We start from the raw sequence: 26,520 nt of genomic DNA on the forward strand, positions 1-26,520 counted from the left end.
ATAGTCAAAATAAGGAAAAACCCTTGAATGAGTAGGTGTGTCCAAACTTTTGACTGGTGCTGTATGTGTGTTTATGACCCATGTATTAATATATGCCAAGTGTGTTTATATTTACCATGTATGTTTGTTTTCTTTTAGATATGTTTCTTGTGCACTAGGATGTCCATACGAGGGACCCATTGAACCCACTAAAGTTGCAGAGGTAAGACAACACTTCTGCGTTGCCTTCTTGTGTCAATAATGGACATACTCTATACCTTATACGTGGGTCGTTCCACGATATTAGTTCATTTTGGCTCATGTAACTTGTTGAAAAAATCTAATTTTATTTCACCTAATTTTAACATTCTGTCACAAAGAGCACATGTTCAACCTAATAAAATAAAAATCCTATCTCAAAAATTACTGTAGTAAGTGCCTATTAAGTGCCAAATAAAGTAACAGGTTTGACCATAACAGGATTGACCGTAACAGGGTTGACGATTTTCATCTTACATCAGCCATAAATCCCTTGTGACAGGGGAAATGGAAGCTTGTTGTGTGCAACAGGGAGAGGCAATTTAATGCAAGCTTCACAAAGAAAATGCCATTTTTCAAAGAGTTCTATTCAAATCAACACTGGAGTTGCTTACCAAGAAGACATTGAATGTTCCTGAGTGGCCTATTTACAGTTTGTTTTTACGGTTTGAAAAATCTATGAATCTAAGACTTGAAAATGGCTGTCTAGCAATGATCAACCATCAACTTGACAGAGCTTGAAGAATTTTTAAAAGAATAATGGGAAAATATTGTGCAATCCAGGTGTGCAAAGCTCTTCTAGACTCATAACTTTAATTATTGCCTAAGTTGGAGTATTTTGCTGTAACATAACAAAATGTGAAATAAGTCAAGTGGTATGAATACTTTCTGAAGGGACTGTATAGTAAAGAGCACTTCATTTCATATTCAGTATCAGGCTTTTAAAATCCAACATTGGTGCACAATTTCTATTTAAAACATCAAAGGGACGCAATAGGGAATCATTTTCTGTACATGTATAATCTAAACAATGTCAAACCCCTGAAAGGACTGTTTTCTAGATTAAAAAAAAAGTTCATATGTCTGTAATGCTGTAACTACAGTATACACAGTTCTTCTTCTTTTTTAAAAAATGTAACCTTAATTTAACTAGGCAAGTCAGTTAAGAACAAATTCTTGTTTGCAATGATGGCCTACATCTGCCAAAAGCGGACGATGCTGGGCTAATTGTGCACCGCCCTGTGGGACTTCCAATCACGGTCGGTTGTGATACAGCCTGGATCATATCAAGCAAGAGAGCTCTGAGCTCCTGCATGTTTATGTTTCCAACAGACTTGTTATGATAAATTGCTCTATTCTTGGCTATAGGTGGTAAAGCGGTTGTATGAACTGGGCTGCTATGAGGTGTCTCTGGGGGATACTATCGGCGTGGGCACCCCAGGCTCCATGGCCAAGATGCTGCACTACGTCATGAAAGAGGTACCCAGCAGCGCTCTGGCCGTTCACTGCCACGACACCTATGGCCAGGCTCTGGCCAACATCCTAACTGCACTGCAGGTAATGAGCTAACAGCTAACATTTAAGCACAATATGGGCACTACGGTTGTTTCAAACATTTATTTTTAGATCCCCTGACAATCTAGGGTATGAGTAATGTGTAGTAAAACGTTACTGAAAGGATGCATGGTAAACGTTCATGACACAATACATAACAATGTGGTAGAGGGTCATTATGAAGTGGTCCAAGATGGTACATATGTTGGATATTCATTTGAGCCAGTTTGCTACAGCAGGAAAATAATCCTGCAGCAATAGGAAATGTGAATTATTAGGTGAATTCTAATTAATGGACATTTTTGTAGGGGTTTATACACTTTTCGTAAGGGAAAATCAAGTCTGAAATTTCAAAGTGGAAATTACACTACAAGTTTTACATTTCCTACATTGCAGGAAAGTTGTCACCAAATAAAGGTCCTACATCTGTATTATGAAGGCTTTTGTGTACCAAACGTCTTGTGTGCTCGGATTGTTTGTGAGAATTGAGGAGGCATTGTTTGCTTGAATTGAAATATATTCATAAACAAAAAAAACAAAGGTATATGTCACAATAGGACATATTGTACATAAATAGGAAAACACACATCTCTCAATTTGGAATTGGGAACATGATCTGGAAGTCCCCCACAAAGTAAAATAATACAAAAACTGTCCACCAATAAAATCCCAGAATCATAATGAACATAAGATATGCTGTCCTATTACCAGCACCTACATTAAAGATAATAAAATAGTCTTTCACAGATCATTAATAAAGCTTTATCCTCTCTTTAAACCACAAAATCGAATGAAGTTGTACAAAGCTTCCTGGAACACCACTCTTCTATTGTGTTTTTCACCACCTCTCCGGAGTGAACCTATGACCCGGGAGTCAGTCAGGTCATAAACCAGAGGTAAGGTAGACATGGCTGTATCAGTTCTCTGGGGAACCTCATTGTGGTCTGTCTCCCAGTTTGTCATCCTTGGCAGCGGAGGGATGGTCTTTTGGTGCTGGGCGGGGGGGTCAGAAGATGTGAAGGGGGTTCACACAAAGGCTCACCTATTCAGTGTCTGTTTCACATGATAGTGCCCTGGCCTTGACAATGTTACTGAGTGCGAGCGGAGGAAACAGCCAGCCCTGAGGGGTTCCCAACTCATGTGCTGCTTGGCTGTTGAACTATTTGACAATGCTGCGCTTAAAGGGCATGGGGGAAATTATCCTATCATTGGCCCGCATGAAACACATGGAAAATGGAGAAAGCCAAAGAAACCTGTCCAGACCAGTAACTATGTAAGTGAGACAGGGAGAATGCAGTGACTATCGCTGGATTCATTGAGAAATCGAGAGCTTGGGACTATAAGGTTCTATCTGCAAAAATATGATTCTGAGATAATTAGCTTTAAAGTTTCGCAACCCTCATTGTGTCAGCAATTTTAATCTCGTATTCTTTTGAACTTAACAACATGCATTTGGATATTTAAAGTACTATATAGGTAGAGAACATTGAACAGAACAAGGCTATGTCAATAACAACATTTTGACAAAAATGCAGATAGAAAGTTATAGTCCCAATCTCCCAAAAAGTGACTCATGGTAAAAATACTTAGAAAAACAGAACAATTCAAAATGAAAAAACATAATTCACTTAAGAAAAGCATTTGTTGTGCTGCAATCCCACTTACCCTAAATAACCCAAAGTCTGCATAACTTTTAGCACTGATTCATGGCTTTACTTATGAATTTATCTACACAGAAAATCCACCAGTGTTAAATCAACACTGACAGTGTTACATTTAACACTGATCCAGTGTCTATGCAGTTCCACACTTGTCAGTGTTAAGTTAGCACAGTGCTTAGTCTAAAGCCTTATTTGCATAAAAACATAGATATTGAAACAAACAATTCTAAAAATCAACCTGCAATAGAGCATGCTGGAAATATGATAATGATGGCCGTGGTTTTGGTTTAACACTGGTTATTAACACCAACACTGGGGTTCTTTTACACCCATTAGTGTTAATTTATCACTTACAGAGTTAATTTAACTCCTGAATTAACACTATAAATGTTACACTGAAAGATCAACACTAGGAAACACTGGCCAATTTGCTGTGTTTTTCCATGCTCAAGGAATTGTACATGTTCATAAAACAGCTCTCTGTTTTGTATTTTTTTTTAAAAGAACCTTTCAACACATCCTGATGTTGGGCACTTTTGACAAGGGGTGAGAAGACCCAGAGGGTGGGTAAAATTCCTTTCTGTGAATCACATAGAAATTGATTTATCACAGCTGCCCCGTGACCATTGAAAATAATAACAGGCGTGGATATTTAGCCAACCATTTGTTCTCCTCCCATCTCAACAACCTCAGTGGAAATGAAAGATTTTATTATAGACTTTTCATTACTGAGTGCCAGTAGTCCATGCCACCAACTGGGATAGAAATGAATTCCACTAACCCCTGTCAACCCCGTGTCAACTCTGCTTTTGTTCATGATAATGACATTCCATGCTCTTTGTACCTTTATTTTGGGAAGTTCTGGGGTCTTTTGTTACAAACCCACCTTGGCGGGTCACACAATAACAAAGTATATAGTTCGTTTTTCAGACTTGGCTGGGAAATAGATTTGATCTGACCCAACGTTTCCATGTTAACTGCAGCTGACTTGCTGAGCTATTGATAGAGCTCAGTGTAGCCAGACGCTCTTGACTGAGAATTCAGACCTGTTCTTACTCATGCTTATCTCCTCTACATTAAGCAAAGTAAGTCCGAGCCAAAGCTCATCGACAGTGCTTTAAACTTGTGAATCTCGCTAAATACACCACATATAAAAGTATGTGAAGATCCCTTCAAATTAGTGGATTCGGCTATTTCAGCCAAACCCATTGCTGACAGGTTTATAAAATCTAAACCGCCTCTGGAAGCAACATCAGCACAAGTACTGTTCATCGGGAGCTTCATGAAATGAGTTTCCATGGCCGAGCAGCCGCACACAAGCCGAAGATCACCATGCACAATGCCAAGCGTCGGCTGGCGTGGTGTAAATCTCGCCGCCATTGGACTCTGGAGCAGTGGAAATGCGTTCTCTAGAATGATGAATCACTCTTCACCATCTGGCAGTCCTACGGACAAATCTGGGATTGGCCGTTGCCAGGAGAACGCTACCTGCCCAAATGCATAGCGTCAAATGTAAAGTTTGTTGGAGGAGGAATAATGGTCTGGGGCTGTTTTTCATTGTTCGGGCTAGGCCCCATAGTTCCAGTGAAGGGAAATCTTAACGCTACAGCATACAATGACATTCTACATGATTCTGTGCTTCCAACTTTGTGGCAACAGTTTGGGGAAGGCCCTTTCCTGTTTTCAGCATGACAATGCCCTCGTGCACAAAGTGAGGTCCAAACAGAAATGGTTTGTCGAGAGCCCTGACCTCAACCCCATCGAACACCTTTGGGATGAATTGGAAAGCTGACTGCGAGCCAGGCCTTATCGCCCAACATCAGTGCTCGACCTCACTAATGCTCTTGTGGCTGAATGGAAGCAAATCCCTGCAGCAATGTTCCAATATCTAGTGGAAAGCCTTCCCAGAAGAGTGGAGACTGCTACTATAACAAAGGGGGGACCAACTCCATATTAATGTCCATGATTTTGGAGTGAGATGTCCGACGAGCAGGTGTCCACATACTTTTGGTCATGTAGTGTATTTACAGAGTGGAAAGTATGAATGTTATTCTGATAATGGGTGGAAGTGGGTCAGTAAGGGTCACTATTCCATTTTGTCAAATATATCTAAATACTCAGATGAATGTTTTCCCAGTGGTGGCTTTAGAGACCCACTAATGGGTTGTACTGTAGCTAATATCTGCTGGGTAGTGGATCTTGGATAGAGATGTTTATGTTTACTGGTCCCAGAAGCAAAACGTTTGGGAAGCACTGGTGACAGAGACAAAGTTGTAAATAGGATGAGAATGTTTCATAACCACGGTGATGACAAATCAAACAGGCATGTTGTCCAATAAACCTATGGTTATGAGTTAACCCATGCAATCCAGAGGACATTACATTTGAGCTGTGTAGGTGTATTGTTGAGTGTCATTAAAGTGAAGTGAGATGGGTGTAAAGACCTGTCAGTGGTAAACAACTCTGCCTATTTTCAACAAAGTGACTAAACATTTAGACAGCTTCATCCATGTGGTTTGATGGTTGATTACTAAACCCTCACTCAAAGGTCAAGGAGCAAAGTCTCTAGAATAATGAGTGTTAACATTAGTTGAATGTTAATGACTCTTCAAACGAAAGGTTGTTGACATATCAACAAAGGGAGTCTCTTTTCTAAAGAATTTGGAACGCTCACGTTGTGCAGTCTGTTTATCTTCGGTAAGCATGTTTAGTGCTCTAGCTAGCTAGCCTACAGCACCGCCTATAACAATATTTAAACTTTTCCCTAAAAATGACTTCTGGAAATTTGGCAACATTGCCAACATGACAGGCTACAAGGAACTCCCATTTAATTGCCTGCTGAGGATATTAGCTTATTAGAAAAGGCCTGTGCCCCAGAGCGTGGTGCAGGAGTCAGTGTATGTGCCAGGTAACCATAGTGATGAAAGCCAGTAACTTGGTGGAAAATATACCTCTCTGTGTGCGCTTAAGATCAAGACAATGCTGCCCTGGGCATGGTCCCGTTAGTACACGAACACACAAAGAAATGGTGCCTTATTAGAGAGTAAAACACTATCAATTAATCGACCTTAGGTCGACATGAGGTGTCTGCTGTGTCTCAAGATGGAAAATATAGTTTAATATACTAAAAACCACGCATTTCAAAGTTAACTATACAAACAACAAAGGTTAGATTGGTGCAAGAATTGGTGCAACCAATGAGGCAGGTGAAATGAGTATTTCTTGAATTTAGTATGACTTACTTCTTCAGCTTAATGTACAAAACGTGGTAGTCAAATGCTTTGAGTGGTTTATACTGTAACTGAGGGGTACTTTCTTTAGGAGTGAGGTCTCTACTTGGCCATTGACCGCCATGGTCCGACTAGACAATAGAAGGTTTTCAGGCTTTAAGTTAGAAATGTTCCTCTTTTCATTTCTGATTAATCCATATATGTTTTTGTGTCTACCTCCCTATTACCTACAAATATCAAGGAAGATGGTGTGGCTTTACAATGACAGGACAGTTTATTTATTGCTGGAAAGGGCTGTCTCAGGTTAGACATTTGTCAGCCTTGTGAGTTACCATTGAATACAATCTCCTTCACTTCCATATTCTATGTAGAGAAATGTCAAGGCTGCGTTGGTGAAACATTGCTGCCTCAAACACTTCAGTGAACATACCCTTTCTGCCCCAACTGACGCATGGCCGCACTTCAAACAAACAATACTGGACAAGAGTGTGGCAATCTCTCAAGTTGTTCACTTACAGTATATTAGCCGCCTTCCGTAATCCCATATCATGTGATGTGAACAGCCCGAGTAAACTAAAGTGTATTTTGCCAGGAATGTATTGTTTTTATACCTCCACTGCTCACTGAATGTGGCTCTTTAACAGCCAGGCCACATCTGGTTTCTGGGCTATGAGAGGCTAATTGAACACTGGCAATTTGGACTTTCTGACCACCAGTCCCTGTGCATATTACGTCCCATAGAGCAACAGGAGTCAGACGTGCTGTTGAAAAGGATCACTGTGCTCTTGCATTTTGTTCCTCTCAGAAATGGTCCACCAGAGACCCTCTGACCCTCTCAAAGTTAGCAGCAGAATGCGAGAGGTTTGGCACTGTAAATTACAACTCTGTGTTTACACAACAAAAAAGTCTGCCCAGTACAATATCCTGCCCTGGAGTTAACTAAGGTCTGGGAATCTTGTGCGCAGTGCACACCGGAGTGGATCACTAGGCCTTTGCCAACACAAACAGCAATTACAGGCTGCTCAGACAGCCCCCAGATAAAATAGACCCTTGTCTCGGAGAAAAGGCACCAATTAGGACCATTGTTTAAAGAGCAAACTGTGCTTCCGTTATTGTTGTTTGCTTGGGTCTGTCCCCCAGGGAGAGACGTCCTTCATGGTTTCATTCTGATGTGTCAATTTAGTCCCGTGTGGCTCAGTTGGTAGAGCATGGTGTTTGCAACGCAAGGGTTGTGGGTTTGATTCCCATGGGGGACCAGTACGGGGGGAAAAAATGTATGGGATGTATGCATTCACTACTGTAAGTCGCTCTGGATAAGAGCGTCTGCTAAATGACTAAAATGTAAATGTGTCCCCATGCCACACCGGGGTCAGTGGGAGGATAAACGAGTTCATTTTATATCACCGTGGGATCCTCTGACATCTGGTTCTGCCACGGAAGCAGGAAAACGTTGTTAATATTCTCCTGACGGTCGCTGAGATACGTGGAAAACATTGTGAATATCTTAATCTGCGATGCCTCTGAGAAGTAGATGCTTGGCTTCAGGGCCGGCCCTAGCCTTTTGGGGTCCCACCTCGAGGGTAAAACATTTTCGTGGCTCCCCTCTTGACGGCGGAAAGAAAACTTTTAAAAGACATTTCCTGCAATGCACATTTTGCCATGGGGCGTAGAGAAAATATTGCAGTTTTAAAGCAAGTTTTCTGCCATTCTACACATTTTGCCATGGGGCGGAAAGACATTTAAAAACATTTATAATAAATGTAATGCAATTCTATAAATTTTGCCATGACTTACAGTTTCTTCAGAAAGTACATAAAGCTTTGTATTCAGGACATTACATTTATTTATTTTCCATATTTTGCAGTTTTACTTCATTGCCTTATTGCAAAAAGGATGCATGTTTTGGATTTTTTTAAATGTTGTACAGGTTACCTTCTTTTCACTCTGTTAATTAGGGTAGTATTGTGGAGTAACTACAATGTTGTTGATCCATCCTCATCCCATCACAGCCATTGAACTCTGTAACTGTTTTAAAGTCACCACTGGCCTCATGGTGAAATCCCTGAGCAGTTTCCTTCCTCTTCGGCAACTGAGTTAGGAAGGACGCCTGTATCTTTGTAGTGACTGGGTGTATTGATACACCATCCAAAGTGTAATTAATAACTTCACCATGCTCAAAGGGATATTCAATGTCTGCTCTTTTAAAAATGTATGCCCATCTACCAATAGGTGCCCTTCTTGGCGTGAGGCATTGGAAAACCTCCTTGATCTTTATGGTTGAATCTGTGTTTGAAATGCACTGCTCAAATGAGGGACTTTACAGATAATTGTAAGTGTGGGGTACAGAGATGAGATAGTCATTTAAAAATTATGTTAAACACTATTATTGCACGCAGTTAGTTCATGCAACTTATTATGTGACTTGTTAAAACTTCTTAGGGATAGGGGACAGTATTTTCACATCCGGATGAAAAGCATGCCCAAAGTAAACTGTCTGTTACTCAGGCCCAGAAGCTAGGATATGCACATAATTGGTAGATTTGGATAGACAAAACTCTAAAGTTTCGAAAACTGTTAAAACAATGTCTGTGAGTATAACAGAACTGATTTGGCAGGCGAAAACCAGAGGACAAACCATCCAGGGAAAAAGAAAATTGAGGTCACTGTGTTTTCCTTTGGTTTTCTATGGGAAGCTCTATTTAATAGGAACCTGATTGCAGTTCCTATGGCTTCCACTAGATGTCAACAGTCTTTAGAAATTGGTTGATGTTTTTCTTTTGAGAAATGAGGAAGTAGGGCTGTTTGTATGCGGGGCGCTGTCCTCAGATAATCGCATGGTCTGCTTTCGCCGTAAAGCCTTTTTGAAATCTGACCCAGCGGGTGGATTAACAAGAAGTTAAGCTTTATTTTGATGTCTAACACTTGTATGTTTTATTAATTTTTATTCTGAGTATTTCTGTTTTTGAATTTGGCGCCCTGCAATTTCACTGGATGTTGTCAAATAAATCCCGTTAACGGGATTCGAATGGGAAGGGATCACTAAGAAGTTTTAAGCAGAGTTTTACTCCTGAACTTTTTAGGCTTGCCATAACAAAGGGGTTGAATACCGCACCTCTCTTTCCTTTACTGACACAAGACAGTTCAGCTTTTAATGTTGTATACATTTTTTGTACCTTTTGACATTATGGAGCATTGTGTTTAGGCCAGAGACACAAAATCTTTATTTAATCAATTTTAAATGCAGGCTATAACACAACAAAATGTGAAAAAAGTCAAGGGGTGTGAATACTTTCTAAAGTCAAAGGGTGTGAATACTTTCTAAAGGCACTGTATGCCAATGATCTGAGTGAAAGTGACTAACAAAATCAATGTGGGCCGCCTGGAGGTTAGGGCCCCTGGGCACGTGCCCTGCATGCCTGGTCGGTATTGGGACATGATTACTACAAGTTTAGATAGTTGGCTAGACTAACTTACCAATCTAAAAATTGTTAGCTGACATGGCTAATTTAATGACTCTCAGTGACTGACATAACAAGATAAAAAACTGCTGATACACAACCAGATTTTGAACTTGCACCTTGTGTATTCTACTATTCCACCTCTCAAGTTGAGACCCCGACTGAGTTCCTAGAAATATATGTTTTTTGGGGTCATGGGCCACGCTTATGTCGCTTATGCATGGAACCGGCCCTGCTTGATTTTATAATTTGGCCCAATGAAGACAAAACTTTCCAAGGCTATTGTAAATAACCTGATGGCTTTGAGGCCTGAGGTCCTCAGAGGCATATTATATAGTAATTTCCCCCATCCTGAAAGTAAGTGAAGTTGTGTACAACGTTTTTATCACGTGGAAGTTGATGAACTGTATAAAACTCAGGTTCTCTGTTAGATCATATAAATCATGTTTAAAACCCAACATAACAACAACAGCATATCCCATGATTTGAGAGTTAACATCTGGGAAAACTTCTCTATGGTTCATATTGTCTTTAATGAAACGTAAATGTATTCGACAAGAATAATTAAACTTGTCTGGCGGACTGAAGATGTTTTTATGACGTAAACATTTTGGACAAAACAAGCACATGATTTTTTTAAATGGCAGACAAATTAGCGAGGTGGGTTTAAGGCAAATGGTTATGCTTTCATGTGTTTTTGAGGTCTTCATAACTTGGAATTGAACTGTCACTTTCAGCTGTACTTCCTGTCTCCTTTGCTTAAAGTCTGAAGGGACAACAAAGGACAACAACAAATCTTTATGCTTTTCTACATTCTTTATACAGTGATGTTGCATTCCATATGAAAGATAAAAACATTCTTATCATGATAAAGTGGATTATTCTACCCAAGATCACATGAGGTGGATGTTTTGGGAATGTTTAACTACGATAAGGCATTTCTTTCCTGCAACACTAGTTCAACCAAAAATCTATCCCTTGCTAAGCAGCATGTTCTGGCTGTTTGGTACCGTGGTCCAACAATAAGCTCAACAATGCATCATTAATTCTCATATGGAGGCCAGACAGTTGGTGTCGTAGGCAGTAAAAAGCATTTTCCCACAGAAAGTAGAACTCTCTGACAATTACTTTTATTGTGGACATTGCATGAACCAATTTGAACTCAGAGACATTAAACAAAACAAGACATACATTTTATATGTGATTATTTTTACATATGGATGCATCCTATTTTTCCAGGACATGGAAAATACTGAGACATTATACTCAAAGACAGCAGAGGGTGTCTTGATGTCATTGAAATTGAGTTATTGCCCTGAATTTAAACAACCCCAGCGCTTAGTAACACACACCTTTGGAATTAACCATTTACAAATGGACTGTAGGTAGAAGACTAATTATTCAATGAATGTATAAAGTTATAAGTCTTTCAGTTATAGAAAAAAGACCCAAGAAAATATATGTGGAGAACAGTCTTGTTTAAAGTGAGTAACAACTGAGTAAAAAGGAAACAGAAATTCGTATTTTGAGACTAAGAGGTCACAGTTAAACACACGTTACCATGAGGATCAGAAAACATGACAAAACAATATGGAACTGTCTGCATTTACAGAGTCTGATATTACCAAAAACAAATGATGTGCCACTGGTTTAGTATGACAAAGAGGATGAGTAAGCTGAACTGTGGGGGACACCAAGCTGTTGCACCCACTCATCTCCGAGAAATGAAGACCACAGTAATCCTAACTGTCTGTAAAACATCACCACAACCCTGGCAGGGCACACTGTACCAACACATACAATACAGGAGAACAGGGGACATTGTTCTACATGGGATTTTGCCATCTGCTTGCTCTGTGCGTGTGGTTGCTGAATGTCTCTCCTGTGTGTGTGTATACCTCAGATGGGGATTTGTGCGGTGGACTCGTCTGTAGCAGGTCTGGGCGGGTGCCCATATGCCCAGGGAGCCTCTGGTAACGTGTCAACAGAAGATGTTCTCTATATGCTCCATGGCATGGGCATTAAAACTGTGAGTGTTGCTTCACACATAACCTGAAAACAGCACTTTAAAACAGCTTTATAATCGCTAGGGAATATACAGCTCACCCTCATAAATTTGAGAAAGCTTCAGACAGAGGATTGGGCCTCGTTTACATTAGTAAAGTGTTTTTTTTGCATAACTGTCATGTGTATTGGTAGGCCTGCTGTTTCTATTTTCACAACTGTTTCTTTTACAATGGCTCCCCCTGCTGGCAGGGTACCATTCCTGCTTCTTTGATCCATTGTTTCTTTCATTCCAGGGAGTCGATCTCTCCAAGGTAATAGAGGCAGGTGATTTCATCTGCAAAGCCTTAAAGCGCAAGACCAACTCCAAGGTAGCCCAAGCAAGAAGCAACTCCTCGTGATTGATACAAGAAGAAGATAAAGACCTTTAGCAGTGTTTTGTCCTGCTGATGCTGCATATAGATAGCCAACGATGCTATACAAAGTGCAATATACATTTTTTTTTAAACCAAAATTGATGGCCATTTAGCAGAGGCACTTTATTAAAACGTTGCTGGATAAGGCCTACTTAAATTCAAGAAATAACTGAACTTTTTTAACCAAAAAACCTCTTCCAGTTATCACGTATAGACTGTCTGGCAGGAGGTGAAAGATAGAGATGACTCCTCACTAAGTTGTGAAAGTTATTCATGGTGTTTCTGTGGGGGTCTCTTCCCATTCATTTCCAGCTCAGCAGGAGTCCTGCTGGGTTTTAAACCAGTGAGCGTCGATCATTGTCTCCCTCAAAATGTATTTCTCTCCCTCAACATGTATTTTCAAGTCTGTGCTCTATTAACATGGAAGTCTGCCTGTCTCCACATGTAAAATATTGATTCGTTTTTTCTCTCTTCAAAGCAAATGTTATTTGTCATGTGCCAAATACTGGTATAGACTACAGTGAAATTCTTGCTTACGAGCCCTTCACAACGATGCAGAGTAAAACAAATAATAGTAACACAATTCATCCTCACCAGTGCATGACCCCATTCAAAACCATCTAGATGGTTACGACCATTCATTTTATTCTGTAGAGTTAAAAGCACAGTAGGCGGCAGCTTTATGTCGACCTATTGTATGTGCAATAGTCAGAGGGGTCAAATGTATTTTACCTGGAGAAGCCTCTTAACCGTTTATTTTAGTTGAAGTAGGCCTTCTGATCATACAGCATCTCTAAGAACACCGAACAATATCATGAACTTTGTTGTATAACAAAGTATTTAACCTCCCTTCCACTAGACTGTACTCCTTTTAAAACGCCTCACAAAATGTCAATATACACAAGTAAATTATTTTATTAATTTGCATTTCAATAGTAATAGTAATGAATGCAGTTCAATGTGAAGTATTATGTGACAAAGCTCCATAATAAGAAGAAATATATTCAATGTATGTAGTGACTTTATTCTATGGGTTCATCTTGCAATAGGAAGCAACATTTATATTATACATTAAATAAAAAGTTATTTAAAAAGGGTGGTTGAGTAAGTCTGATTTGTTAGAAAACCAAGATAACATTAATAATAGTATCCCTTTTATATTGTAGTTGGATTGGAGGAAATATAAACAGAAAAAAAACTGAAGAGTGTTCTGGCAAACCACTGTGAATCCAACATGTTTACTACATAAAGATAATAAAGGTTGATTAAACAAAATTGTTTACAGTTAAAGAGCTAGACTACAGTAGGTTTCAGATTACACATGACATTCTAAGCTTTCAATGTTTGCCTACAGTGCTGCCTGCATATCTAATATTTATCTAATCATCTACCGGCCCCTTCAGCCCAACATTTCCCAAAAATCAAGGCCTAGCTTTGTTATTATCTTGTGACAATATTGTATTACTTAAAATATTATTTTACTTGAGATAAATCCAAACAGTTGTTAACCTTTAAATATCTTACTGGGAGAGTATCACAGGCTTAAACACACAATAAAGTTTTTGTCACACATTACCAGTATATTTTATGAATGTTAAAAAATACAAAATTCCCATTGCTTGTGGAGGGCTTAAGTAAACACATCATCAATTTTGTAGACATCTGGATTAAGGTGTTGAGGTTCAATGAAAAGGGGGACATGACAAAGCAATGCATCATATCAGACTTGAGACAGGTCATAGACGTGACCTTAAACATAAACATCTGCTACATAGCAACGTTAGCCATCATATATCAACCTAATTATGCAATTCTCTAACACGTTCTGTATAGCCAGCTAGCATAATGCTAATATAATTAACTAATGTTGGTTACTGGTAATACATTGCACATGTGAAAATACAACAAAGATCTTGTTGTCTTTGCTCCCTTGGGGAAACAGGATGGTTACAAGGCCGTAAAAAATATATAGATATGTTTTCTTATAAGAAGGCTGAATCAGCTCTACAGCATTGGAGTGACAATAGAGGCAAGAAAAAATCCTCACTTAAAAGGGATGAGTCAATATTTGACCATCATTGCCTTGTTGACATAACCAGTTGTATAATGTCCCTTACTGCCTGTGTTGTGTACCAGTTACTAGAGCGCTATCAGCTTTTTCCAGGAGTTATCACATAAACCACGCCACTGTGTTCAGACACTCACACAAGCAAGGATAGCAGAAATGGCTTATGGCCGTACATTTGTTTTAATTGTACAAAATTATCTTAAAACAGACTCATGTTTTGACATATTAGTATAAGTAGCTAAGTAAATGTTGATAAAATAGTATTTTCAAAAAGCCGTTTGATACCAATAAATCTAAATTAGATCAGAAAATGCAGGTTCTGCATTATCAGACATATACCATTGCATACTGTACCATAATCATATGCACAATATATACACAGATACATGCGTGTTTGAGTGTCAAGGTCAGAATATTACAACGCAATTTTTATCAGGAGGGTGAAATTGGGGCTTTTCGTTCCCTCTGTGCGTCCTATGAGAAAAAAAGCAATGTATCAAACAATTGCATTGTTTAAGCATTCTACCCCGCATCTATTATTAATGTATACTTACTTACCGTATGTGAAAAACAATCATGACTCCCAACAGTACTACTGCAACAAGCAGTATGTACGCAAAAACATACAACAGTTGATCTGAAAAAACAAAATGCACTTTAATTGGAAGCTCTCATGGTGGATGTCAATTGATTTGACTGTCTCAATACCATTTTGAATACAGTGCTGACATTACAGTGCTGTATTCAACAACCATTACAGTGCTGACATTTAGCATTACAGTTGAAGGATAACTTAAAACATTACCACTCAACCATTCATATCCTGATCCTGATTCACTCATTGGAGGTGGCACATAAGGAGTACTTTCTTTCTTCACTGGTGACACTGAAATACATTTTAAAAACAGTTAGGTTTTCAGCCATCATTTTTTTTATCTGAAACACAAACTATTTGCCCCACTCCCCCCACTGACTTTGCTGATAACTTCATTGTTGAGAGAAAATGTACTTAGTTATCTTAAGATGAATACACTAATGTAAGTGGCTCTGTATATGAGTGTCTGCTAAATGACTCAAATGTCAAATGTAAATGTAATAAACACATCCATTGGGGAAAAGACTTCACCGTATAAATAATCCAATAAGTAGTGTTGTAGTTAATGACTGTGGACGTCACTCACTAAAATGTGTTCGGTTGTGAAGTACTTCACGCATCATGTTGCACTTGAATAGGTCTTTGTTGTGAAGTCCATCACACGTACAGGGATGCTGAAGTGTTGTTCCCATGGTAGCAATCAAAGCCATTCTGCACTTTGCATCTCCTCCGAGAATAAGAGCAGGATCCAGAAGACTAGTGCATTCATCCATAGCAAGATCACTGCATGGTGTGTCTTCAGTCTCCCAGCAGTTTGATAGGAGAGCTTCCAGACGGTTCCTATTCATTTATATTTATAGAATAAATCATACAGCAAAAAGACCCAGGCAGGCACTTCAATGTCTACATGAAAACATCAGCAAAATCCCCTGCAGACTTATAGAAATGTTGTATAGCGATTGTCCAATACAAACCTGCAGAGCACCTCCCCCAGGCAGTTGTCAAAGATTTCCAGACAGATTTGGGTCCTGGCGTCCTCCAAATGTTCTCCACATGTGCCACTGTGCAGACCCTCCTTCATATGCAGACAGTCCGGATCGCCTGGGTCACATTCACAGAGGACGAACATCTCTGCGATGTTGTATGGCAGACCAGCGTAGAGCTGTTGAGTGACCTGTCGACAGTGAGTGCTGTTGCATTGCTTTGCCGAACACGTCTGCACAAGAGGAACCATCCGCCTGTTGCAGACATCATCATGGAGGCAGATTGTCATCTGTTGCAAACAGGACCCATCAATGTCATGAACTGAAAAATAAGAGTCAGTTATACTGTTTATAGCCCAAACTACAATATCTCCAGTAACATAAATAGTTATAAACGTCTAACTGTGTTCTAAATGTATGAACACGAGGACAACAAATTCATTACCGTATTCTTTCAGACTGCTACTTTTCCAATCCACAGTTGAACTCTTCTTCTGTTGTGCTATATGGACTAATAGATCATCAAAGAGAATAATGCATTACACACAGACTTATACACAACGCCCACAGACCGCAATACCCTGCTATGTGTGGATAGTATGCATCCTCTTGCCATCTAGAATGGTCTACCATATAGCCAGTTATGCAGGGTTAAAGGAATCTGTGGCCACCAGACAGATTTTGACAGCAAGGCTAAAAAAATGACAGATCAATTCAAAATGAGAGGCTACAAGGACAAAACTCTTGATGCTGCAATGATGAAAATATCTCAAAAACCAAGAGAGGAATAACTAAAAACTCAGCCAAAGAAGAAAAACAACGCAACCGTCTTTTGCACCAAGTACACCAAGAGTTCGGAGAAAATGAAAGCAATCCTGAAAAAGCACTGGCATATTCTGCAATTAGATAAGAAAATCACACACCTCTTCAAGGAACCCCCAATGGTGGTCTATAAGCGTGGTCGCAATATTGGAGATAGTTTGGTGAGATCTGACATACCCCCTGAGCCCACTCAGATACTCTTGACACCCTTTCCAAATGGGAACTACAAATGTGGCTCATGCGCACAGTGCAATAGCACTATAAAAACATCCTTCTTCAGACACCCACATACAGGTGGAAAAATCCCTGTTAGGGGTATCATCTCATGCAAGACCAAGGGAGTAATCTATCTCATCACCTGTTCATGTGGAAAAGCCTACGTAGGACAAACGAAAAGACAATTAAAACAGAGCATAGCTGAACACCGCAGCTCAATCAGGTGAAAGAACATTGACTATCCAGTAGCAGCTCACATTGTTGAAGCTAACCATCCAATCTCCTCCCTCAAATGTACAGGCATTGAGCATGTTGCTCTACCAAGGAGAGATAGTAACATTGAGATCCCACTACTACGAAGGGAGGCTTACCGGATATCCTGTCTAAAAATATTGACCCCTAGTGGTCTGAATATTGACTTTGATCTCAGGCCCTTATGAACAATTCTTTATTGTATGAACAAGTCTTAGAAATTGATATATTCTTTCTACGGCTTATTAGCATACACCTAATATGTTCCCCCTGTTGATGATGCTTATTATGCATTATGGTTGAACCAATAGATTACATGTGACAAATATGAAATGAAATACGAAATAATGAAATATGTGAATTTGAATTAAACAAAAATGTATGTTGATGCTAATATTATGTAAAATATTTAATTATGTTTCTACATGAGAACAATAGCCTAATATATTTAATATGCCATAAACTATTGTTTTTTAACAGTTTCAGTAATTAATTCTAATTAACTTAATCACTATGACACACCCCTCACTATTGTCATTAGTTACACTAATTGCACTGTTTGTCTACATAACCTGGTTCAAGTATTCATGACATTACCCTGAAGAAGGTACAGTGATGCTGAAACGTTGGTAAATACCCAATAAATTACTGGGAGTTTATATATGGAGTGCGCGACTATTTTGATAGTTTATAGTTTATTCGCCATTAGTCAGCACCTCCACACAAACACATTTTTCTGGGTGTGCGCCAGCTCATGTTTTTTATTGTGCTATATGGGTGGGACAAAGATTCAAAAACAATATAAATCCAGCCTCTTATACAGTACCAGTCAAAAGTTTGGACTCACCTACTCATTCCAGTGTTTTTCTTTATTTTTACTATTTTCTACATAGTAGAATAATAGTGAAGACATCAGTTAATAGTGAAGACATCAGTTGTGTTGTCACAAGGTAGGGTTGGTATACAGAAGATAGCTCTATTTGGTAAAATACCAAGTCCATATTATGGCAAGAACAGTTCAAATAAGCAAAGAGAAACGACAGTCCATCATTACTTTAAGACATGAAGGTCAGTCAACTTTCAAGAACTTTGAAAGTTTCTTCAAGTGCAGTCGCAAAAACCATCAAGCGCTATGATGAAACTGGCTCTCATGAAGACTGCCACAGGAAAGGAAGACACAGAGTTACCTCTGCTGCAGAGGATAAGTTCATTAGAGGTAACTGCACCTCAGATTGCAGCCCAAATAAATGCTTCACAGACAGGTGTCATCATCAACTGTTCAGAGGAGACTGCGTGAATCAAGACTTCATGGTCAAATTGTTGCAAAGAAACCACTACTAAAGGACACCAATAAGAACAAGAGACTTGCTTGGGCCAAGAAAAAGATGAGCAATGGACATTAGACCGGTGGAAATCTGTCCTTTGGTCTGATGAGTCCAAATTTGAGATTTTTGGTTCCAACCACAGTGTGCAGAGTAATTGAACGGATGTGTAGTTCCCACCATGAAGCATGGAGGAGGAGATGTGATAGTATGGGAGTGCTTTACTGGTGACACTGTCAGTGATTTAATTAGAATTCAAGGCACACTTAACCAGCATGGCAACCACATCATTCTGCAGCGATACGCCATCCGATCTGGTTTGCGCTTATTGGGACAATAATTTGATTTCAACAGGACTATGACCCAACACACCTCCAGGCTGTGTAAGGGCTATTTGACCAAGAAGGAGAGTGATGGAGTGCTGCATCAGATGACCTGGCTTCCACAATCACCCGCTCTCAACACAATTGAGATGTTTGGGATGAGTTGGACTGCAGAGTGAAGGAAAAGCAGCCAACAAGTGCTTAGCATATGTGGGAACTCCTTCAAGACTGTTGGAAAAGCATTCCTCATGAAGCTGGTTGAGAGAATGCCAAAAGCGTGCAAAGCGGTAATCAAGGCAAAGGGTACTTTGGCTACTTTGAAGAATCACAAATATAAAATATATTTTGATTTGTTCAACACTTTTTTGGTGACTCCATGATTCCATATGTGTTATGTCATATTTTTGATGTCTTCACTATTATTCTACAATGTATAAAATAGTAAAGAAAAACCCATGAATGAGTAGATATGTCAAACGTTTGACTGGTACTGTACCTATGTCCATTTTAAAAATAAATAAAAGTTGATCAATACCCTGTAAATTACAGGAGATAAAATGAGTCTTACCATTACCAATTAACTTCTTTCTTGTATTTGACCTGTCCTTTAAATCATGTAGACCCGTTGAAGCCAATGCCTCCAGTGCATTCTGAATGCAGGAGTTGTTGTTCACGACACTCCATATCCTTTGGCACTTTCTTCTGCTCAGGGCGCATGTACAATTAGACAGAGAGGTGCTCTGGAGTTCCATCCACAATGACAGACAGTGGCCCTGAGAGCTTGAAGAGTTGCACTGTTTTTTTCTTTTCTGGCATGAGTCCTTCAACTTCTTATACACTAATGCACAGTGATGAGACTTCTGGCAACTATGAAGAGCAGAGAGACAGCTATCTCTGGTGGTTATTGATTGTTCCTCCATAGGATTCCAGCGGGGTCTAACAGAGCTGCTCAGGGCTTGACCATCTACAAATACAGATGCATTGTAATGTAAAAGGGACATGTAATGTACAGTTGAAGTCGGAAGTTTACATACACTTAGGATGGAGTCATTAAAACTCGTTTTTCAACCACTCCACAAATTTCTTATTAACAAACTATAGTTTTGGCAAGTCGGTTAGGACATCTGCTTTGTGCATGACACAAGTAATTTTTCCAACAATTGTTTACAGACAGATTATTTCACTTATAATTCACAGTATCACAATTCCAGTGGGTCAGAAGTTTACATACACTAAGTTGACTGTGCCATTAAACAGCTTGGAAAATTCCAGAAAATTATGTCATGGCTTTAGAAGCTTCTGATAGGCTAATTGACATAATTTCAGTCAATTGGAGGTGTACCTGTGGATGTATTTCAAGGCCTACCTTCAAGCTCAGTGCCTCTTTGCTTGACATCATGGGAAAATCAAAAGAAATCAGCCAAGACCTCAGAAAAATAATTGGAGACCTCCACAATTCTGGTTCATCCTTGGGAACAATTTCCAAATAACTGAAGGTACCACGTTCATCTGTACAAACAATAGTACGCAAGTACAAACACCATGGGACCATGCAGCCGTCATACCGCTCAGGAAGGAGACGCATTCTGTCTCCTAGAGATGAACGTACTTTGGTGCAAAAAGATGCTGGGGGAAACCGGTACAAAAGTATCTATAGCCACAGTAAAATGAGCCCTATATCGACATAACCTGAAAGGCCGCTCAGCAAGGAAGAAGCCACTGCTCCAAAACCGCCATAAAAATGCCAGATTACGGTTTGCAACTGAACATGGGGACAAAGATTGTACTTTTTGGAGAAATGTCCTCCGGTCTGATGAAACAAAAATAGAACTGTTTGGCCATAACGACCATCGTTATGTTCAGAGGAAAAAGGGGGATGCTTGCAAGCCGAAGAACACCATCCCAACCGTGAAGAACGGGGGTGGCAGCATCATGTTGTGGGGGTGCTTTGCTGCAGGAGGGACTGGTACACTTCATAAAATAGATGGCATCATGAGGTAGGAAAATTATGTGGATATATTGAAGCAACATCTCAAGACATTAGTCAGAAAGTTAAAGCTTGGTTGCAAATGGGTCTTCCAAATGGACAATGACCCCAAGCATACTTCCAAAGTTGTGGCAACATGGCTTAAGGACAACAAAGTCAAGGTATTTGAGTGGGCATCCCAAAGCCCTGACCTCAATCCCATAGAACATTTGTGGGAAGAACTGAAAAAGTGTGTGCGAGCAAGGAGGCCTACAAACCTGATTCAGTTACACCAGCTCTGTCAGGAGGAATGGGCAAAATTCACCCAATTTATTGTGGGAAGCTTGTGGAAGGCTAACTGAAACATTTGACCCAAGTTAAACAATTTAAAGGCAATGCTACCAAATACAAATTGAGTGCATGTAAACTTCTGACCCACTGGGAAATTGATGAAAGAAATTAAAGCTGAAATAAATCATTGTCTCTGCTATTATTCTGACATTTCACATTCTTAAAATAAAGTGGTTGTCACGTCCTGACCATAAAAAGCTTTTATTTTTCTATGGTAGAGTAGGTCAGGGTGTAACAGAGGGTTTTGTCTAGTTTATTTATGTCTATGTTGGTTCTAGTTTATTTTTCTATGTTGGGGGTTTTGTCTAGTTTATGTATTTCTATGTGAGGTTCTAGTTGTTGTATTTCTATGTTGTTGTTTTTTGTGATGATCATCGTTGTCTCTAATTGGGGATCATATTTAAGTTGTTGTTTCTCCCACTAGGAGTTGTGGGAGATTATTTTGAGTAAGTGTATGTTGCACCTCTTCATCACGGTTTGTTGTTTTGTTCATTAGTTTATTTGTATGTCTTGCATAGTTTCACAGTTATAATACAATTTGGAACGATACACACGCTGCGCTTTGGTCCCATTCTTCAGACAGCCGTGACAGAATCTCCCACCAACAAAGGACCAAGCAGCGTGGTCAGGACAAATGGACATGGGAGGAAATCCTGGACGGGAAAGGACCCTGGAGGCAGGCCGGGGAGTATCGCCGTCCGAAGGAGGAGATTAAAGCAGCGAGAGCAGAGCGGTGACAATATGAGGAACTAGCACGGCAACGATAGAAGCACGAGAGGCAGCCCCAAGACATTTTTTTGGGGGGGGCACACAGGTTGGTCAGTGAAGCCGAAGGGTGAGTCTGAGAGCGAAGAGGAATATTGGGAGAGACTGAGCGAGGAGTACTGTGAGATAGTGGAGGGGGGTGATGAGAGAGAGCTGTTGGTTTGGCGTAGTATGTACGGCATTTTCCCTGAGGAGCATGTTAGCCGTCAGATGCCACCTGAGTCAGCTCCCCGTACTCATCCCAAGAACTGTGTTAAAGTTCCAGTACAAATGAGGCCGGCTATACGCACCATGTCTCCAGTGCGCCTTCACAGCCCAGTACGTCCTGTGCCAACTCTCCGTACTCACCGTGGGGAGCGTGTGAGCTGTCAGGCACCATGTTTTGCGATGATACGCACGGTGTCTCCAGTGCGCATTCACAGCCCAGTGCGTCTTGTGCCAGCGCCCCGCACTTGCAGGGCTAAAGTGAGCATCCAGCCAGGACGGATTGTGCCAGCCCTACGCTCCAGACCTCCAGTGCGCCTCCACAGCCCAGTACGCCCTGTTACTGCTCCTCGCACTCGCCCTGAAGTGCGTGTCACCAGTCTGGGTCCACCTGTCCCGGCTCCACGCACTAGGCCTTCAGTGAGTCTCTCCAGTCCGGTGTGTCCTGTTCCTGCTCCCCGCACTCGCCCTGAGATGCGTGTTACCAGTCTGGCGCCACCTGTGCCAGCCCCACACATCAGGCCTCCAATGCGCCTGCCCAGTCCGGTGTGTCCTGTTCCTGCTCCACGCACTCGCCCTGAGGTGCGTGTAACCAGTCTGGCGCCACCTGTGCCAGCCCCACGCATCAGGCCTCCAGTGCGCATTCCCAGTCCGGAGCTTCCAGCGACAGTTCCCAGTCCAGAGCTTCCGGTGACAGTTCCCAGTCCGGAGCTTCCGGCGACAGTTCCCAGTCCGGAGCTTCCGGCGACAGTTCCCAGTCCGGAGCTTCCGGCGACAGTTCCCAGTCCAGAGCTTCCGGCGACAGTTCCCAGTCCAGAGCTTCTGGCGACAGTTCCCAGTCCAGAGCTTCTGGCGACAGTTCCCAGTCTGAAACCTCCTGAGACGGCCCACAGTCCGGAGCCTCCTGAGACGGCCCACAGTCTGGAGCCTACAGCGACAGCCCCAGTCCGGAGCCTCCGGCGATGTCTCCCAGTCCGGAGCCTCCGGCGGCGGGCTGCAGTCCGGAGCCTCCGGCAATGATCCGCAGTCCAGAGCCTCCGGCGATTTTCCGCAGTCCAGAGCCTCCGGCGATGATCCACGGTCAGGTGACACAAAAGCGGGGGGATCAGAGCGGGGGCTACGCCCTGAACCGGAGCCGCCTCCTATTCTGGCAGATATAAGCAGGATGTGAGGGTTCTTCGTCCCGCACCAGAACTGCCTCCGATGCAGGAGGATCCGCGGTATGTGAAGGTTCTTCGTCCTGCACCAGAGCCACCACCGACATTAGACACCAACCCTAACCCTCCCTGTTTTTTGTTGTTGTTGTTTGGGGTTGTGCGTTCGGAGTAGGCACCTTTGGGGGGGGGTACTGTCACGTCCTGACCATAGAAAGCTTTTATTTTTCTATGGTAGAGTAGGTCAGGGTGTGACAGAGGATTTTTCTAGTTTATTTATGTCTATGTTGGTTCTAGTTTCTTTTTTCTATGTTGGGGTTTTTGTCTAGTTTATGTATTTCTATGTGGGGTGCTAGTTGTTGTATTTCTATGTTGTTGTTTTTTGGGATGATCTCCAATTAGAGGCAGCTGGTCATTGTTGTCTCTAATTGGGGATCATATTTAAGTAGTTGTTTCTCCCACTAGGAGTTGTGGGAGATTATTTTGAGTAAGTGTATGTTGCGCCTCTTCGTCAAGGTTTGTTGTTTTGTTCATTAGTTTATTTGTATGACTTGCATAGTTTCACAGTTATAATAAAATGTGGAACGATACACACGCTGCGCTTTGGTCCCATTCTTCAGACAGCCGTGGCAGTGGTGATCCTAAATGACCTAAGACAGGGAACTTTTACTAGGATTAAATGTCAGGAATTGTGAAAAACTGAGTTTAAATGTATTTGGCTAAGGTGTATGTAAACTTCCAACTTCAACTGTATGTATCACCAAAGGAGGGTTACATTTACTGTACTAGGTTTGCTTCATTTTGTTGTTAATTGATTCCTTACGAAGAATACTAATGTTGATAGGACAACTAAAAACAACATGCACAGATGTAGGATGTTAATTTGAGCCAGTTTGCTAAAACAGGAAAATAATCCTGCCCCAACAGGAAATGTGAATTATTATGTGAATTATAATTAAGGGAGTTTTTGTTGGGGTTGATAAATGTATCTTATGGGAAATTAAGTCTGAAATTTTAAAGTGGAAATAATCAACTTAAGAAGCCTTTTTAAACCTCAAATAGACTAAAAAGTTATTCTGCAACAGGGTGAACAAATGAAGATCCTACATCTGTACTATGTATGAGAGAATGGGTGCACCTGTCTCAGGGAGGCATTGTGAAGTGAGTAGTTCCAGAGAAGTACAGGGCTCCTCCCATGCACACAGACACCCTCTCACTGTAGGATATTGGTCAACAATGGAGTGGATGGTCATGTTACAGACCTTTGAGACTTTTATTTGGCAACTTCCATCTGGATTCGAGCACAAAGGAGAAGAGGTAGAAAAACAGGATTTTCAAAGGCAGTTAAATAGATGCACATTGGCACTGATATGTATTCTGTGCAACAGGTGTTTTTTTTTCAAGGCTGGGCTACCCCCCACCATGTAATTGGCCAAATGAATTGTTTGATTATCTCAGAATAAACACAAAGCATTTCTCTGGGCAGGTTTGATGTAGCTTTGTGGGACTCCAAAGACGGACATGTAAATGTCCAATCCATTTCCCACAATAATGTAGCCTACAGCTCCCAGAATTATAGTCATTGAGGTTCTATTTATCCTCTCCTTGAGACAACAATATCATCTGCTCCAGGCAATAGCAGGTGTGAAATCCATTTTCCACACAAGACTATAGGCTTGAGGCTATTGCTTCAGTAGTATTAGGTTTCCTCAATATCACACAGGGGTGGAATCGAACATTATCTCTACTGTAATTGAATTTATGTTCCATGGCTTTTGATAGTATTTTATTCACTCAAAGAATGGCTATATGGTTAAGTCCCAGTAATCAAATAAAACAGATTACATCTCTTACAGCAAAAAAAAATTACCTTTAGGATTACATATGTTTCTGAGAGATGATTTCTCACAGAAAGCTGACTCTGATATGCACGTCTCCATAAAGGCCAAACAGCCTGTGGATCTGGATGAAATCCCGGTGCTGGTAATCTGGTAAACAAGAATTACTGGAAGATATTTACAAAAAAAGTTTGAATACAACAACTTTAAAGTAATTTAACTCTTCACCAATGTTTTGGTAGATAGAACACCTTCCCCATCCTTCTCTTATGAGTGGATTTCACACTGAGTAAGCTGCAAAGTAGGCTACTGCTTGAAATTGAATACAAAACGTTAGTCCTTATGTTCCCCTTTAAACTATCCACTGGGCACAGACCTCAGTTCAAGGTCCAGTTTTGATTTACATTTTGTTGAGTTGTTAATTTAATGTAAAATCAACAAAAAAACAAAATCACAAGTTCATTGGATTTAGGTTAAAAGTTGGGTAAAAACATTTTTTTAATGCCCTTACATTGATGACTTTTTGCAAATTCAATCAGTTTTCCACGATCATTCAGCATCGGCACATTGATGTTTACTAGTTGAAATGACGTGGGAACACCGTTGATTAAACCAGTAGATTGTGTTGCATTATTTAAACCAAGTTCATTTAGGCTGCCAATTCACTCATTTATTTGGCAAATGCAAATACTAAACATATGGATATTATCATAACTCTAACTTGACCACTTTTGCTACTTACTCTACATTGGGGAGCTACATTCTATCTTCATAGGTCAGGTTTCACAGAAGTAGTAGTAAAGGAAAGCTTGTCCTTTATTCATCTGCTTGAGGCTCGATAAAAAGAAGCTAAACATACACCAAATTACCGGTAGACTTTATATACTCACCAATTACCGCTGCGGTTTTCACACCTGTCGTTCGCGGCATGGTAACACCTTCCCGTTCGGTTGGTACCTCTTCAAGTGGACAGCTCCGATCTTTGCAGCTGCGATTGCCCCGGTACGTATCAATCGCTATGACGTCAGTTGAAAGGTAACCAGACTTGCAGGTGGGATCTAGGCTAAGTACTTACACCTCTGAGACTATGATTAGTTAAACAGATAAGTGAATGAAAGTTTGAGGTGCGGCTGATTGCACAGATCAAACTTCATGCTCATAAAGTAAACATTTCATGCCCTTGTTATTCATGCAGCACTGGGTTATCAAATAAAATAACTTGGTTACTTATATCTTGTATCTTCAGGGTAGTAATGCAAATTCATTCTAATGAAATATGTTAAAAGTTGTCAAACACATGGTGACTGACAGTCAATGAAA

The 26,520-nt window shown here is 40.6% G+C and overlaps 2 protein-coding genes across 8 annotated transcripts in view; one reads left to right on the forward strand and one right to left on the reverse strand.

Moving 5' to 3' along the window:
• The window catches only part of hmgcll1 (3-hydroxymethyl-3-methylglutaryl-CoA lyase-like 1), a 31,868-nt gene extending 18,431 nt beyond the window's left edge, over positions 1–13,437 (forward strand). For all 5 annotated transcript variants that reach the window (XM_014180158.2, XM_014180154.2, XM_014180156.2 and 2 more), the window contains 4 exons: positions 139–202; positions 1,387–1,575; positions 11,825–11,950; positions 12,222–13,437. In XM_014180158.2, coding sequence (XP_014035633.1) covers positions 139–202; positions 1,387–1,575; positions 11,825–11,950; positions 12,222–12,326 — 484 coding nt within the window. In that variant the 3' untranslated portion in view covers positions 12,327–13,437. The remainder of the gene's footprint in view (positions 1–138; positions 203–1,386; positions 1,576–11,824; positions 11,951–12,221) is intronic.
• On the reverse strand, positions 13,345–26,231 carry gfral (GDNF family receptor alpha like). 3 transcript variants are annotated; one of them, XR_006762568.1, is made up of 10 exons: positions 26,091–26,193; positions 25,233–25,367; positions 24,501–24,653; positions 19,491–19,886; positions 16,433–16,498; positions 15,979–16,309; positions 15,591–15,844; positions 15,223–15,295; positions 14,968–15,046; positions 13,345–14,883 (listed from the first exon to the last, which is right to left on the reverse strand). XR_006762568.1 is itself a non-coding variant. In XM_014180153.2 (10 exons), the coding sequence occupies exons 1-10, from the start codon at positions 26,128–26,130 to the stop codon at positions 14,817–14,819; spliced, it is 1,602 nt and encodes a 533-aa protein (XP_014035628.1). In that variant the 5' UTR covers positions 26,131–26,231; the 3' UTR covers positions 13,345–14,816. The 3 variants fall into 3 exon arrangements, 2 of the variants coding, with proteins under 2 accessions (XP_014035628.1, XP_045566149.1); XM_014180153.2 differs by having other exon boundaries at positions 15,215–15,295; positions 26,091–26,231; XM_045710193.1 differs by having other exon boundaries at positions 15,215–15,295; positions 25,233–25,350; positions 26,091–26,222.
• Positions 26,232–26,520: the final 289 nt, after the last annotated feature.

This window comes from Salmo salar, chromosome ssa28, assembly GCF_905237065.1.
Source record: "Salmo salar chromosome ssa28, Ssal_v3.1, whole genome shotgun sequence".
NCBI classification, from domain to species: Eukaryota; Metazoa; Chordata; class Actinopteri; order Salmoniformes; family Salmonidae; genus Salmo; species Salmo salar.

Bases quoted from the DNA above. Each gene is read 5' to 3' on its own strand.
- gfral (XM_014180153.2), bottom strand. From the start codon at position 26,130: ATGCCGCGAACGACAGGTGTGAAAACCGCAGCGGTAATTG. The intron at 24,654-25,232 runs GTAATTTTTTTT...GCTCGAATCCAG, and splicing joins AAACATATGTAATCCTAAAG to ATGGAAGTTGCCAAATAAAA. The intron at 19,887-24,500 runs GTGCACCCATTC...CTGTATTTGTAG, and splicing joins ACAATGCCTCCCTGAGACAG to ATGGTCAAGCCCTGAGCAGC.